Below are 14,998 nucleotides of genomic sequence, written 5' to 3'. Positions count from 1 at the left end.
GGGCTCCGCGGTTTCAGGCTGCGGGGGGGGGGGGCGGACAAGGTCCAGGGCCGGGAGAGACGCGCTATCCCCATTACCGGGCGAGAGGATAGGGCGTGAGCTTCGTATGCCTTGGGGCTCAGAAGAACCCCGAAATCACCAGTGCGCGGAGGGAGGAGGGCTCGTTTTGAAAAGGCCAGAAAATTCAGCTCATTTCCCCGCCTCCCACCTCCCCCACCCCTTCCCTTCCAAGCCCCGGGAAAGGCGCAGAACCCGGAGTTATAAAAAGCCATCGCGGGAGAGGAGCGAGGAGGAGTAGGAGGAGGAGGAGGAGGAGGAGAAGGGGGCGGGGAAGAAGCGAGGACGGAGCAGGTGGATCCCTAGGACTCTGTGCGCCCCTCTTGCCTTGGGGTAGGGGATGCAGAAGGAGGGGCGGGACTCGGGGCATAGCTTGGCTTTGCGTCTCCAGGGCACCTCATCGCCGGAGCGACCTCAAGAGATGCTCCCGTGGCTTGGGGAGAGGGGTCGCTCCAGGACAGCGGGGCTATTGTGACCACCCCGTCTATTGTGACCTCCGACAGGTGGGCACCTGAAACGCCAGAATTCCCCCAATCTTTAAAGATCTTTAAATCTAAAAAGCAATTCCGTTGCCACACCACCCCAGCCCTCAAATCCTAATTACCTCGGAGCGGAGGAAGGAAAAGATGAGTTGTCGGTTGTTTTTTTTTTTTAAGTTTTTTTTCATGCAGCGTCCCTCTTCTCACCATTGCGGGGCCAGGTCCAGGACTCGACGGGGATACCCAGGGAAAAATGAGTTTCAGCACTCGACGGGGCGGACAGCGCCCCAGGCGGCTGGGTCGGGCCTAGGCCTCAGAAGCCCGGGGTGGGGCCTTCCCGGCCCCCGGGGCGCCTCTTGGGGGCCTTCTTCCCGCCCCGAAGGGCGGCCCCTCCCTTTATCCACGGGGTGGGGCAGACTTCAGCACCGGCAAGAGGGACAGCGCCCACCCTTTCTGCCGGCCTGAGCGGCTTAAGCGCCTGGAAGGTCAGGCGGGCTGGGGCCCAGAGGTGGGGAGGGGCCGCGCACAGCTCCGTTTGCTGACCTGCGTTCGCTTTCTGCCTCGCAGCCGTCGGGATGGAGGTGAGAAGACGGCCGTGACTCGCGCCCGCGCGGCTCCCTGCACCCCCATCAGCCCACAGCACTCCCTGCCCCCCTCCCCCGCGGTGGCGGGCCTTGCCGTCCAGTGACAGCGGCCTGGGGGGGCAGGGGGGGCGGGGGCGGCCGGACCAGCGATGCCGGCGGGCATGACGAAGCATGGCTCCCGCTCCACCAGCTCGCTGCCACCCGAACCCATGGAGATCGTGCGCAGCAAGGCGTGCTCGAGGCGCGTCCGCCTCAACGTCGGGGGGCTGGCGCACGAGGTGCTCTGGCGCACCCTGGACCGCCTGCCCCGCACACGGCTGGGCAAGCTCCGAGACTGCAACACGCATGACTCGCTGCTTGAGGTGTGCGACGACTACAGCCTCGACGACAATGAGTACTTCTTCGACCGCCATCCGGGCGCCTTCACCTCCATCCTCAACTTCTACCGCACTGGGCGGCTGCACATGATGGAGGAAATGTGCGCACTCAGCTTCAGCCAAGAGCTTGACTACTGGGGCATCGACGAAATCTACCTGGAGTCCTGTTGCCAGGCCCGCTACCACCAGAAGAAGGAGCAGATGAACGAGGAACTCAAGCGTGAGGCCGAGACCCTACGGGAGCGGGAGGGCGAGGAGTTTGATAACACATGCTGCGCAGAGAAGAGGAAAAAGCTCTGGGACCTACTGGAGAAGCCCAACTCCTCCGTGGCCGCCAAGGTGAGTCTGAAATCTGGGGGCTGCTGGGCTGGGGGTTCTGCCTGTGGTCCCCAGATCAAGGACCGTGGTTGGGGTCCCTGGCTTAGTTCCCAAATATGAAGACCAGAAAAGAGGAAGGGCTATGGCTGAGACCTCAGAGGCGAGACCAAAAACCCTTTCAGACTGTTCCTGTGTGGCATTTGTCACCTCATCCTTTTATTATTCAATACTTTATACCCCAGCTTTGCTGGAGAAAAGGATTTACAGAGACTTATGAAAACTCACAGCAAGAGAATAGACACTGAATATAACAGGGCATGAGGGAACAATAAGGCCTTGCTGGGATGGAGTAGAGTTGAGTTTGGTCTATTCTACACAATGCTCCCTTGTGGATGCCCAGACCCAGGCTGGAAGGGGGTCACATCCTGCAATTTTAATACTTATCCCTATGTTAATAACCCCACTTTGCCCCAAAGAGGGAATGAAGGCAGCTTACTGACATGCTTGGAGGACATTGAGATACTCTCAGTCAGTTTTAACATAAGAAGCAAAAATGAGGCAAGGGACTCTGAGGAGTGGGTATGTGCATGCATGACACATGCGGCTGGCTGTGATGATTGTGGGCGAAGGGTCACCCTGGCTTGTTCTTTATTTGGTGAGTTGATTCCAAGAATGGTTTGATGCAGCTTGTGAAGATGCTTTGGCTGTCAGAAGAGGATGTAAATTTTGAAATAGGGGAGAAAATATGAGGCATGAAAAATAAAGCAGGAGAAAGGCAGAAATGGATTCAATCACATTGGGTGGGCCATGGAGTCCTGTGTGCTTTTGGATAAGAACAGAGGCCGTAAGGGACTGAGGAATTCTTGTGGGGTGGGGACAGGCCAGTGTGGGAGGTCATTTGTTGATGAGCAACTCCTCTGTGTCAGGTTGGGACTCAGGGATGCCTTGGAGAGATGGGGGCCTGTCTTCACGTGGCCAGAGTGCTGGGAATTGAAAGTAAATGACAACACAGTTTGTGCCGTGCTATAAAAGAGGCCATGTGGGGCCCAGGGGGAGTCCAGAAAAGAGAGGTGTTAATGTCAAAATCCAGAAAGACCAAGCTGGGAAAATCATGTTGAACATAACCCATTCTCTGAGAGTGGAACCAAAAAAGAGGGGCAGGTAAATGTATTCACAGCAAAAGGAAAAAGGGAGGAGGGAGGAGGAAGGAGGAAGGCAGCTAGGGCTGCCTCCTGTCCAGCCTGGCCTCTCCTTGTGGGACCTCCCTGACTCAGTTGACCCCTTACTGAAGGCCCACCTGCAGGGCCAAGTTTGGAGGGGGTTTGTGATATCCTTTCTCCAGATCTGGCCCCCCAAGGAGAGGCCTTTGAGAGTGAATGTAGGAGTGGGTGGCTGTTTGGAGAGAGGCCAGGTTTTCTCACTTCCTACCCTAAAGAGGACATAGAGATTCCTAGGCCTGGTTTCCTTTCCTGTGGGCCAACCCTTGCTATAATCCTGCCCCAGGTTTCGTGTACAAAAAGCCTCTCTCTTAAGACATAGTCACTCACCCTTAACCGGCTTAGGATCAACAGACTTATTTTGCTATTTCCAGGCCTGACATGGGTTCCTCCTCTCCACACCCAGTTTAGACCCAGACATGACTCTCCTTTCTCCCTGCCCTGTCCCTAAGACAAGGAGGCAGGAGAGGGGAGTGTCACCCTCCATCAAAAGAAGCAGGCAAAGGGCTGTGTTTGGGCTGGCCCCTGGCAGCAAGGCAGGGGGCCCAGGCTTGCAAAAGGCGCTGTTTGGGAATAAACTGCTTCATCTCGCCCTCGGGTTAATCCGCTCACAGGGACGAGCTTCGTGACCTCTCTGTGATCCCAGGCTTGGGCTGCAGGCTTGTCCTGGCAGATGGACGGTCTAGGATATTCTGCAGCCAAGGCTGAAATGATGAGGCAGGCAGGCTCATTGGCCCTCAATATAGAAATCCTGACTGCCATTGATCACATGTCTACTGTGTATGAAGTGTAACAACACATTTAGTCCTTATGCCAGCTCTCTTTTATTATCCCACCCTTCACAAATAGGGAAGATCAGAGAGGTTAAGTGACTTGCCTAAGGTCGCACAGCAGGCAAACAGGAGTAGCCAGAAATTCAAACTCAAATGTGAATTTGAAGACACTATTCTTTCCATAGTGATTAAGTAGCAGAGTCTCCTTCCCAGTCTCCCTGCTTCCGCCTTTGCACCCTGCAATCCATTCCCCACTCAGCCACCAGAGTGAGCTTTTCTAAATGTAAATTGGATCACATTATTCATCTGCTTAAATGCTCCAGAGAGGTTTCCCATCACATTCAGCATGAAGTCCAAACCCCTCACCACGAATCCAGCCCCATGACCTCTCTGAGCTCATCTCTTCTCTCTGTTTCACTCAAGTTTCAGCCCCACTGACCTCCCTGATGTTCCCTAAACAGGTCAGGCTTTATCCTAACTCAGGACCTTTGCACTTGCTGTTGCTGCCACCTGGAATTCTCTTTCCTACACTGTCCCATGGCTGGCTACTTCTCCGTATTCCTCATTGGAGCTGGTCTCTGCTCAAATGTCCCCTCCTTAGTGAGACCCTTCCTGATCCCTGTCTGAAACAGCCTCCCTACCCCTACATTCTGTCACATCTTGCAGTGTTTTTTCCTGCCTAGGGTTTAAGCGCCATCCTGAAATTACATTTGCTCCTTTGTGTTTCTCAGTTCCTCCCCCACAAGAACATAAGCATCATGAGTTGTACTCAACTCTTCTGTTTTCAGCACCCATCATGGTGCCTGGCACAGAGGATCTCCAGATAGCTATATGTGGAATGAATGAATGGAGCAAGCAATCAGTCACTGTGTCTAAGGGTCCAGGGATCTGTTACTCCTTCCTCCCAGTGCAACTGCAACCCAGTTCTCTGTGCCTTGGGCCTCCTTCAATCATTTGTACTTTGCCTATCCCAACCCCACTGAGCCCTCCAACTTGAATGCTTTGCTTGTCAGAACATCAAGGCCTGTGGAAATTTCTCAGCGGTCACAGAATAGGAAGTCAGATGGAGGGTCATTGCTGGGTGATTGTGAGGTACAGAAATGGCCATACCCCATATGTTTAAGAACAGGGACAGACCCGGGTTCCAAGCCTGACTCCACCACCTCCCCAGTTTCTGGCTTTAGGCAAGACCTCTCCACACCCCAGCCTCCTGCCTATAAAATATGGATGAAAGGCCCACCTTGCAGGGTCATCATGAAATCATGTTTGTCAAAAGTTAGCGCAGTGCCCAGCTCACAGTAGGTGGGACTTACTGTTCTAAATAATAAAGAGACCAGAGTCCTTTCTCTGTGACTGGGTGGGCTGAGTTGCAGCAAACCCTTTCCTTCTGATAGCAGTGCTGGGAGGCTGAGCTGCCGCTGTTAATAATTAATGGATGTTCTGGCAACACAGAGACAAACCAAAGCACAGGCCTCACCTTCTCCGTCAGGGGAGTGAAAATCAAAATCCATTAGGCAAAAGGCAGTGTGATTGATTCTTGTTTGGAAGCTTGGGTCAGCCCCATCAGAGTGACGGAGTTGTGGTGCTGAGCCACCGCTGGGTTTCTGCTTTCTGGGAAAACTCTGCTGGCTGTTCTCAGTAGGAGAGACAGAGGGAACTAATTTGCCAGGCCAGGAGTGTCTGTGGTCCCTGGAACAGTCTAAGAGAGATGATTTCCTAATTTCCGGCATAGCTGCTGTTTATTGTGCCAGGTACTGATTAGTGGTACTTTATATGCAATATCTCATTGAATCCCTCCAACAATTCAGTCAAGGTAGTCTGCCAGTTTGGGCTACAAGTTACAGAATAGAAAACTCGAAGTGGCTTTTATAAGGAGGAAGACACATCCTTTCACTTAACAGGAAGTTCCAAGGTAGCTGGTTTTGTGTGAATGATTCCATGATGCCATTAAGATTCTAGATTCTTTCCGACTTTCTGCTACTCCAGCTCCTGCAGGTGGCTTGGTCCTCAGGCTGGATGCCTCATATCACAATATGGCTACCCAGTTCCAGCCTTCACATGTAGGCACCTGATGTCCAACCAGTGAAGAAGGGCTTGGCCTTTTATGTGCCACTTTTCCTCTTGCGAGGCAAACCTTTCCCAGCAGCCCCCTGGCTACTTCTTTTTAAATCCCACTGGCCACAGTCAGGTAACATGCTCATGCTCCAGCTGCAGGGAAGCCTGGGAAAGCAAGTGTCTGGCATTTTCAGATGGGGGGGAATGGGTTTCGTGAGTGGTATTAATGTTCTTTTATAAAGAGGAAATGGAGGCTCTGAGAGGGGAAGTCACTCGCCGGAGCTCACACAGCTAAGTGCTCAGTCAACGTGTGTCGAAGGAATGAAAATGGCAGAGCGAGGGTTTGAACCCAGATTGGTCTGGTTCCCAAACCTGTGCTTCTTGAATCCTGGAATCTTGTGCAGATCTTTCAAGCTCTCTGAGCCTCAGTGAGCTCATCCGCCAAACGGTGCTGATAGCAGTGCCCACCTCTTGGGGCTGTTTTGATGATTCAGTGAGATTTCAGATGTGAATGTAATTTGCAAATGGAAAGTACTTTACACATATGAATTATTACTATTGTATCCCACAGTGGGAGTATTCTTTATTCAGGGACATTGGTCAATAGTTTGCCCCCACAGATTTGATTAAGAATCAGCTCTGGAGCCTAACATTTGTTGTTCATTTCTCAGCTACATCACTTATCAGGAATGTGACCTTGGACAAGTTCCTTTCCTCCTCTGAGTCTTTGTTTTCTCATCTGGAAAATGGGAATTATTAGACAGCCCACCTCTTAGGGCCATTAGGAGATAATCTGCATAAAGAGCTTAACCCAGTACCTGGCATGTGGTGGGGAGCCTTCTGTAAGTGACAATGGTGACGATTAGCATTATCACCGACTTCCTCTGTTCTAGCTACACGGCTGGTTGGCAACATCCCCTATCACAGTGCTGTTGATTGTAGATCACTGCCTGCCCCCTGGGGACTTCATGCCTAATTTAGTGTGATGTTGCTTCTGCTTCTTTGACCTGGTCCGGAGGGGATATGTGTTTTATCATCAAGAATAATAGGGAAATCAACTCGGAATCCATGGGCCCCCTCCAGCGCTGTAAGTGTTCTGGCTGAGCTCTTGCTGGCCCTGGGTTAGTCATCCTGGGTGTTTTTGTTTATTCCTGGGAAACGACATACCAGAGATTCAGAATCCTGGCTGTGGGTTTACACAGACCTGGGTTTGAATCCCAGCCCTGACATTTCCTAGTTCTGGACTTTGGACAAATCACCTCACCTCTTGTAGCTTCCATTTCCTAATCTGTCGATGAGGGTGATAATGAAAGCCACCTCACAGGGTTGCCTGGAGGGTTAAGTATGACAGTGCAGGTGAAGTGCCTGAGCCGCGCTTCGTGAAGCCAGTATCCTGATTTGATGAAGGGAAACACGGAGGATGCTTCAAGGACTTGCCTGGGTCAGACAACAAGTTGGGGAAAGATCAGGGGCCAGGACTTTCTGTCCTCATGGTTACCCTAATTGAGGTTCAGAGACCTTCCCATTCCTCCAGGACATTTGACCGGGAGCATACCTTGGCAGCTGGTCTCTCAGGGGGTTTGAAAGTCTACAAAAGGCTAGAGATTGTGAAAATGCTTAGGTAGGAAAAGTGCTGGCCAAATGAGCAGTTTGGCCAAAACTTAATTAACTAGACGAGAACAGCATGCATTAAGCACCAGCTCCATACTCAGCACTTCATACACTTCCTATACTTGATAGCATCATGGATGGGAGCCCTGATTTTAGAGTTGGATTGCCCAAGTTCAAAGTTTGAACCTTCTGCTTACTAACCATGTGATTTGCAGCAAACTACTGCACCTCCTTGTGCCCTGGTTCCTTCACTCATAAAATGGGGCCAGTAGCAGGGCCTGCCTCATTGAATCGCTACCAGAATTAAATGAATCAATGCATGCAAAGCATTTCAAGTAGGATCTGGCACGTAGAAAGCCCTCCGTAACTGTTAGGGGTTTTTGTTTTGTTTTGTTGTTAATGGTCATTGTTTCACTTAATCCTCCTGATTATCCTGCCAGAGAAATAAAATCCCTTCCAAAAATTCATTTTTCTTATAAAATGATACATGCTCATTATGAGGTGAGGTTACATAACTTGCTCAAGTCACTCAGGCAATTGGAGCAGAACGTGGACCTGATCCTGATAAAGAAGATACAGTCAGTGTCCCACCTATATCCCTTTAGCTTGTACCATTTCAGTGCCACTAGCCCAGCTCCCAGCTACCAGCACCTTCAGTTCTTTGCCTAGATAATTCCTCTGGCCAGTGGAGTCCAGTAAAGACAGGGAGTTAATGCCCCACCTGGAGGGAGCAGCCCTCAACTGATGTCTGGTGGGGAAAGGTGTATAAATAATCCAGCTCCCTCCCCCTGGATGGGGGTATAACTCAGAGGTGCATGGTCCACGCTGGCCCCCAGAGTTCATCAGCAGAATTAAAGCCCCAGGTGCCCACAGTGGTTCCTTGCTTGATAATATACCCTGTTTGGCCTCTTTCCCCTCCCTGTCTCATGTGCCCTCTCCCCTACCAGTTTTTCCTGAGATCACTTCCCACATAAGCCACTTTACCCAGATCCTTGTGTTAGGATCTAGTTCTGGGGGAACAACCAAAGGCCTGTGGGAAACCTCAAACTCCTACCAGGGATCATCTTAAAAGAAGAAATTCCAGGGCTGGCTGGGCTCAGTCAGCCTCATCCTCATCTCCTGGAGAAAATAAACACAGTAGCAGCAGCAGCCATGGCTCTGCTCCCGGCGGGCCTGGCGCAGTGCAGGGAGCATTAATGCACTGCAGTGTCTGACTCCCACAGTCACCCCACAAGGGAGGGATAATTATCCTCACCTGACAGCTGTGGAAACAGAGGCCCAGAGAGGTGGAGTGGCTGGCCTGGGGTCACACAGCGAATAGGAGAACTCCCTGAATGTGAGCCCGCGATCTGGCCTCTGCATGGTAAGAATGACATTCAGGAAGTGGGAAGTGAGCTCCAGGATGCCTTTTCACCTTGGGGAACTGAAGTGCTGCGGAGGTGAGAGGTGTTCAGCACCTTCCACCTGACTTGGGAGTGTTCCTGGCTCCTGGTACATTATGACCTTGACCACAAAGGCTACAGGATGGGACTATTGGAGACACAGGGTTAACGTTAAGCATTATTTTAATAGATAATTTAAATAGATAAGGTCCTATCTTCTCCCCTAAGTGGAATATTCTTGATTTGGGTGTTTCTGGTAGAGGTGGGCACAACCGGATGGGGCCAGGCACACTCCAGCCCCCAAATTAGAGGCAGGAGGGGTGGGAGCCGGAATTCACATGTTCAGATCCAGAACACCAATTCTCCTTTAAAATTTTCCCTGATGACATAAATAACAAATAAGATGTAATGTTAGCATATGAGACATATTCCTGCGGGTATGGGTATGGGCCTGGGTTCAAATTCCACCCCCACGGTTTCCTGGCTGTATGAGCCCACAAGGCACCTCACCTGTGTGAGGCTGGGAAGTGGGAATAATCAATTGGGCACACTTCCCAGAGCAGTGATGCTCAGCCCTGTTGGAACATCTGGATCACCTGAGCTTTGACGAAGACTCATGCCCGGCCCCGACAGTTGAAACACAATCTCTGGGGTGATTTTTTTTATTTGTGGTAAAATACACATAACAAAATTTACCATCTTAACCCTTTTTAAATGAATGGTTCAGTAGTGTTAAGCATATTCACGTTGTCATGCAACCAATCTCCAGAACTTTTTTTATCTTGCAAAACTGAAACTGTACCTGTGAAGCAGTAACTCCATTCCCACCCCTCAGCCCCTGGCGTCCCCGCTTCTATTTCTGTCTCAATGAATTTGACTACCAGGTCGAGTATTTGGCTTTTGTGACTGGCTTATTTCACTTAGCCTAATATCCTTAAGGGTCATCCGTGTTGTCGCATGTGTCAGAATTTCCTTCCTTTTTAAGACTGAATGATATACCACATTTTGTTTATCCATTCATCTGTCAGTGGACACTTGGGTTGCTTCCACCTTTTGGCTGTTTTGCGAATAGTAATGCTAGGAACATGGCTGTACAAATATCTCTTTCGAGACCCTGCTTTCAATTCTTTTGGGTGTATATCCAACAGTGGAATTGCTGGATTATGTGTTAATTCTTTTTTTTTTTTTTTTTTACTTTTTAATTTTTTGAGGAACCGCCATATTGTCTTTCATAGTGGCTACACCATTTTACATTCCTACCAATAGTGCACAAAGGTTCCAATTTCTCCACATCCTAACACTTGTTACTTTCTGGGGGTTTTGGTTTTGTTTTGTTTGTAGGAGCCATCCTGATGGATATTTCATTGTCGTTTTGATTGGCATTTCCCTAATGATTAGTGCTGTTAAACACCTTTTCATATGCTTGTTGGCCACGTGTATGTCTCCTTTGGAGGAATACCTACTCCAGTGATTTGAGTTGTAGCAGTTTCTTTATGTATTCTGGATATGAACCCCTTATTGGAGATCTGATCTGCAAATAGTTTCTCCCATACTGTAGGTTGCCTTTTCACTCTGTTGATTGTGTCCTTCAAGGCTCAGAAGTTTTGAATTTTGATGAAGTCCATCTTGTCTATGTTTTCTTTTGTTGTCAAGAAATAATTGCCAGATCCAATGTCATGAAACTTTTTTGTCATGATTTCTTTGAAGAGTTTTATACTTTTATGTCTTGCATTTAAGCCTTTGATCCATTTTGAGCTGTTTTTTTGTATGTGTTTGAGGAAAGGGACCAAATTCATCCTTCTGCAAGTGGCCAGTTGTCCCAGCGCCATTTGCTGCCCTGGGTACATTTCCCGGGTACTTCATCCTTCCCGGGTCCTGCTCTGCGCCAAGCTGATTCCTCCGCCTTGCACCCCCTTCTTCATCTTGTCTGCCTGCAGCCTCTCTCTCCTCACCCTTCAAGGCCCAGCTTCTCCCTCCCTCCACCACCCACACCCGCTTCAGGCAGCACTGCCTGCTCCTTCCTCCGTGCTCCGGAAACCTGATGTTCATACCTTCCTTGTACAAAACACTGTGAAGACGAGCTTATGAGTTATTCTGTGGATGCCAGACCTGGCCCACAGAGAGACAGGAATGCTTAAGAGAGCAGGCTCTGCAGCCTGACTGCTTACATTCAAATCCCAGCTCAATGATGATTCAAGCTATGTACTCTTGGGGGAATGACAATTTCTCTGGGTTTCAATTTCCTGATCCATAATTTGGGGAGCCTCACAGCAACCAGAGTTGTTGTGACAAATCTATACGAAACACTCAGAGCAGTCCCTGGCACTCAGGAAGAGTTCAGTACAAGTTAACACTTGCTGTGATGATGATGATGATGATGATGATGATGCTGATTGTTATTGTTATTGCCATTAAGTGTTAGTAAATGTTTGTTGAGTGAATGGATGAGCAAACTTGCGTGATCTAATGGTGACTGATCAGAGGGGTCTCCCTTACAAGGCAAGGGTCTCCTAGGACCTCCCACCTTCCAGGTCTCCCCCAATCTCCTCCCACCTTCCATGTCTCTCCCTGCACACTACCATGCCTACACTTCCTGGGCCAGGAAGAAGTGACTTCTGGGCTTCCATTCACAGAGAGGAGGCACAATTAAATTAGACACTTGAGGTGTTCTCTTATACCCTGACTACTCTATTTTTGCTCTGCAGCAAGGTTGGTCTCCACCATAATTGCCCACTGTGGCCTGGCAGGCAGACACTGTATCTAAGAGAATAATGTTACATTTTCAGTTCCACACGATCACTCACATCTGCCAGGTAAATGGACCTGGAATCAAACAGCTTCTAAATATAGACCATCACAGTTCACTAATTGCTACCTAGGGCCCATTCCTGAGTCTTTCCAAGGCATGTGTGGTCCTTGGGGCCCTTGACCTTGGCTAGTATTGCTTCTCAGAGTCTTTGTAGACCCAACTGTACCAAAGAAGCAGCCCATGATCGCCCTGCCAAGGGCATGGGAGAAGCAGAAAGAAAGGTGGAGATAAGATCATGTTGAACCAGCCTTCAGCGTGTCTGGAATTCCCACTGTCTCTTTGAATGGATCAATTTTCTTTTATCTTTTATGCCATGGATATGTTTACACATCCTTTATTGTTCCTTGAAATACTGACTGAAATTTGATTCAGTCATTTCCCCCTATTCCTGGGACAATCCTTTAGGTTTCAGAGTTCACTTCCTGTCTAGGTTTCTTTGGTCCTTACAACTTCATGTGGGTATATGTGCACGTTTTGAAGTCCTACTTCAGTGCCACCTGTTGTTTGTGTGACAAACATTTATTGCATGTTACTATATGCAGGTTGCTTGAGAAGCACTTGTGTATCTATTTGTTGGGGTTCTTTGGGTTGCAGGTGACAACAATACATATGGACTTAAGCCAAAAATGTAATTGAAAAGTCCTGGGATTAGGTGAGGTTTCTAGCAAGGCTGGATCCGGGGCTTAAATATGTCATCAAGCATCGGTCTCCAATCCATCGAAGTCTCTTCTCCATGTTGGCTTCTCAGCAGGCTGTACAAACATGGCTGGAAAGATAGCATCCAGCAATTCCAGGCTTCCATCCTGGGGAAAAAAGCAAGTCTCCTTCCCAATAATTCCAGCAAAAGCCCAGGGCTGATTTTCATTGGTCCATCCCTGAACCAGTCACTTAGCTGGGCCTGGGTCACATGACAAAGGCTGGTGCTGGGATGAGATAGAGAATGGGAAAGAGGCAGTTCTTCCAAAAAAAAAAAAAAACCTGAAATACTGTTACCAAGAAAGGGGAAAATAAATGCAAGCTGGCAAAAGGAATCCACAGCCATTATAGAGTTTGTAGCCTGGCAGAGGGAGATAGGCATTAAACAAATAAAAAAATAAATGAAAGAATAATCACAAAGTGTAATATGTATGCTGGGAAGGAAAGAAGAAAGGTGTTTTGACAGAGAATAACATGCCAAGGTCAAAGAGGGGCGCAGGTGGCCCTTTCTGAGAACCTGAACTTGATTTCTCTCCTTCTTGAGCTGCAAGAAGTGACCTTCTACAAATTCTAACTCTGCTGTGCCACTTAACATGCTCCCTCTTGTTTTCGATTTTCTTCTGAACTTGTTGTATCACTTCAACTAATGCAAGATGTTCTCAAAGTCTAGGACTATATCTTACTCATTTCTGTGTTCTAAGGCAGGGTGGAATGCCTGTTTTGTAAATCAAGTTTTATTGGAACACCACCACCATATTGTCTATGGTTGCTTTTGGTAACAACAGCGTTTACAGGGAAAGTCTGCTGACCTGTGTTCCAAAGTCACCTCATGGCCTGATGCAGGGGACCACCTGGCTTTGTCAGGGGGGATTTGTTGGAGGACTGGAGGAAGAGCAGGAAGGCACAAGCTAGCTGTGTGACCTTGAATAAATCACTTAACCTCTCTGGGCCGCTGGCTCTGTATCTTGCAAAGACAGCTGCCTCTTCTTATCCTGCAGGTATTGGCTCATATGTCACCTCTTCTGAAAGGCCCTCCCTGACCTTGAAAGACCAGTTTGGACTTGAAGGCATTTCCACTCTTTCCATGATAAAATGTCTCAGTGGTTTATTTTGAGATTAGGCCCACTCAGGGCAGTGACTTGTCCCTCCTCTTTGCCAGTGTTTTCCTTCCTCTCATACGCCATCTCCCTGGTAGAATGAGTGGGAAGAACTCTGGCTTGGAACTCTGGAGGCCTGGTTTCATAAGACCAACATTGCCACATATGAGCTATGAGACCCTGGGCAGACAGACCCGTCACCTCTCTTGGCCTCAGTTTCCTTAGCTGGGAAATAGGCATGGTAACTTGCCAAGCAGGGCTACTGGAAAGACAGATGCACTCCCCTGTGCCAGAGGGGCCAGCACTGCGCTGGTCGAGCACAGATGCTTCACTCATGTTGTCGGTTTTCCTTCTCCCTTTTCTCAAGAGGGAGAGAGGAAAGGGAGCTACCCCAAACCTTGCTTTAATCAGGTGGGAGCTGGCTCCAAAACTTGAGGCAGCCCATCCTTAGTGAGTGCCAACACAAGTCATAGAAATTTGCAGGTAAGTCCTAAATTTACTAGCTAATAGGATGCAAGATCCCCCTACCCAGCCTCCAAAAAGAGCAGGAGGAAAAATCTGCTGACGTGGTTGGGAAAAGCACGGGAATACTGAGCCAGCAAACCAGACTGCCTCTGAACCTCAGGTTCCTCCTCTGTAAAATGGGAATAAGAAATTCCCTGAGGCGGTCCAGAGGATGGAATGAGACATAGCATGTAAAGTGCTCAGCGCACAAATGTGAGCCAGTATCATTCAGACTGTTATTTTCATCCTCTTCATCATCATCCAAGCACCTGGCTTATTTTGGGGGGCTTTGAGCCTGTGGGAGAGTTTATTGTGTAGAATTCAATTTTATATCCTTGTGGAGTAATGTCTGCTCTACAAATTCAAACTGGAAAGCCTGGGATTTCAGAAATTCTTAGTAGAGATTAGGGTGGCTGGGACTGGAATTCTGGTGTTCAGGGTTGGAATTCTGCCACTCAAGACCCCTGCTGCGATCGATGTTCATTGTTGGAGCACCACCATTCAAGGTCATAACTCTAGGGTTCAAGGTCAGAAGGCTGCCATATGAGTCAGAATCCTCATATTTGTAATTGGACCCAAGGAGTACGTGGCCAGAGTGTCCATATTTGTGATTGAAAACTCCAGTGGGCAAGGTCAGAACACTGATGTTTCAGGTTGGAACTCATGGTCAGTTGGAATTCTGAAGTTCAAGGTAAGGACGCCTCAGTGGCGTTCACGACCGGAATTCTGGCAGGCACATTCGGAACGCTGGTGTTTGGAGTCGGCACTCTTGTTCCCAGCTTGTTATTTGTGGGTCTCATCCCTCGTGTGTGTCATTAACGCTTCATCATCCACCCTCCTGGCGGCAAACCACAGAAGTTCCCCACAGAAGGCTAACCTCCATTTAGCCAGCGAGGTCCCGTTACTTCCACCTCTTTCTCTTACTGTTTCTGACACCTATCCACTCAGGTGGTGCTGGCAGAAGTGACGTGATCCTCAGGAAGGCAGCTGAGGGACGGCTGCCCTGCCCCACCCCTGCTGAAGACCCTTGAGCTGGTTG

At 49.1% G+C, this 14,998-nt stretch overlaps 1 protein-coding gene across 2 annotated transcripts in view; it reads left to right on the top strand.

Annotated features, from left to right (window-relative positions):
• The window catches only part of KCNB1 (potassium voltage-gated channel subfamily B member 1), an 87,535-nt gene that overhangs the window by 848 nt on the left and 71,689 nt on the right, over positions 1–14,998 (top strand). Inside the window, exons 1-2 of one of the 2 annotated variants that reach the window (XM_072944369.1) lie at positions 631–1,021; positions 1,104–1,836. In XM_072944369.1, coding sequence (XP_072800470.1) covers positions 1,270–1,836 — 567 coding nt within the window. In that variant the 5' untranslated portion in view covers positions 631–1,021; positions 1,104–1,269. Of the gene's footprint in view, positions 1–630; positions 1,022–1,103; positions 1,837–14,998 lie in introns of those variants that run through there. The other variant, XM_072944368.1, reaches the window with a different exon arrangement.

This window comes from Vicugna pacos, chromosome 19 (genome assembly GCF_048564905.1).
Source record: "Vicugna pacos chromosome 19, VicPac4, whole genome shotgun sequence".
NCBI classification, from domain to species: Eukaryota; Metazoa; Chordata; class Mammalia; order Artiodactyla; family Camelidae; genus Vicugna; species Vicugna pacos.
Note: the sequence above shows the minus strand (reverse complement) of the source record. Positions and strands in the feature narration are given on the sequence as shown.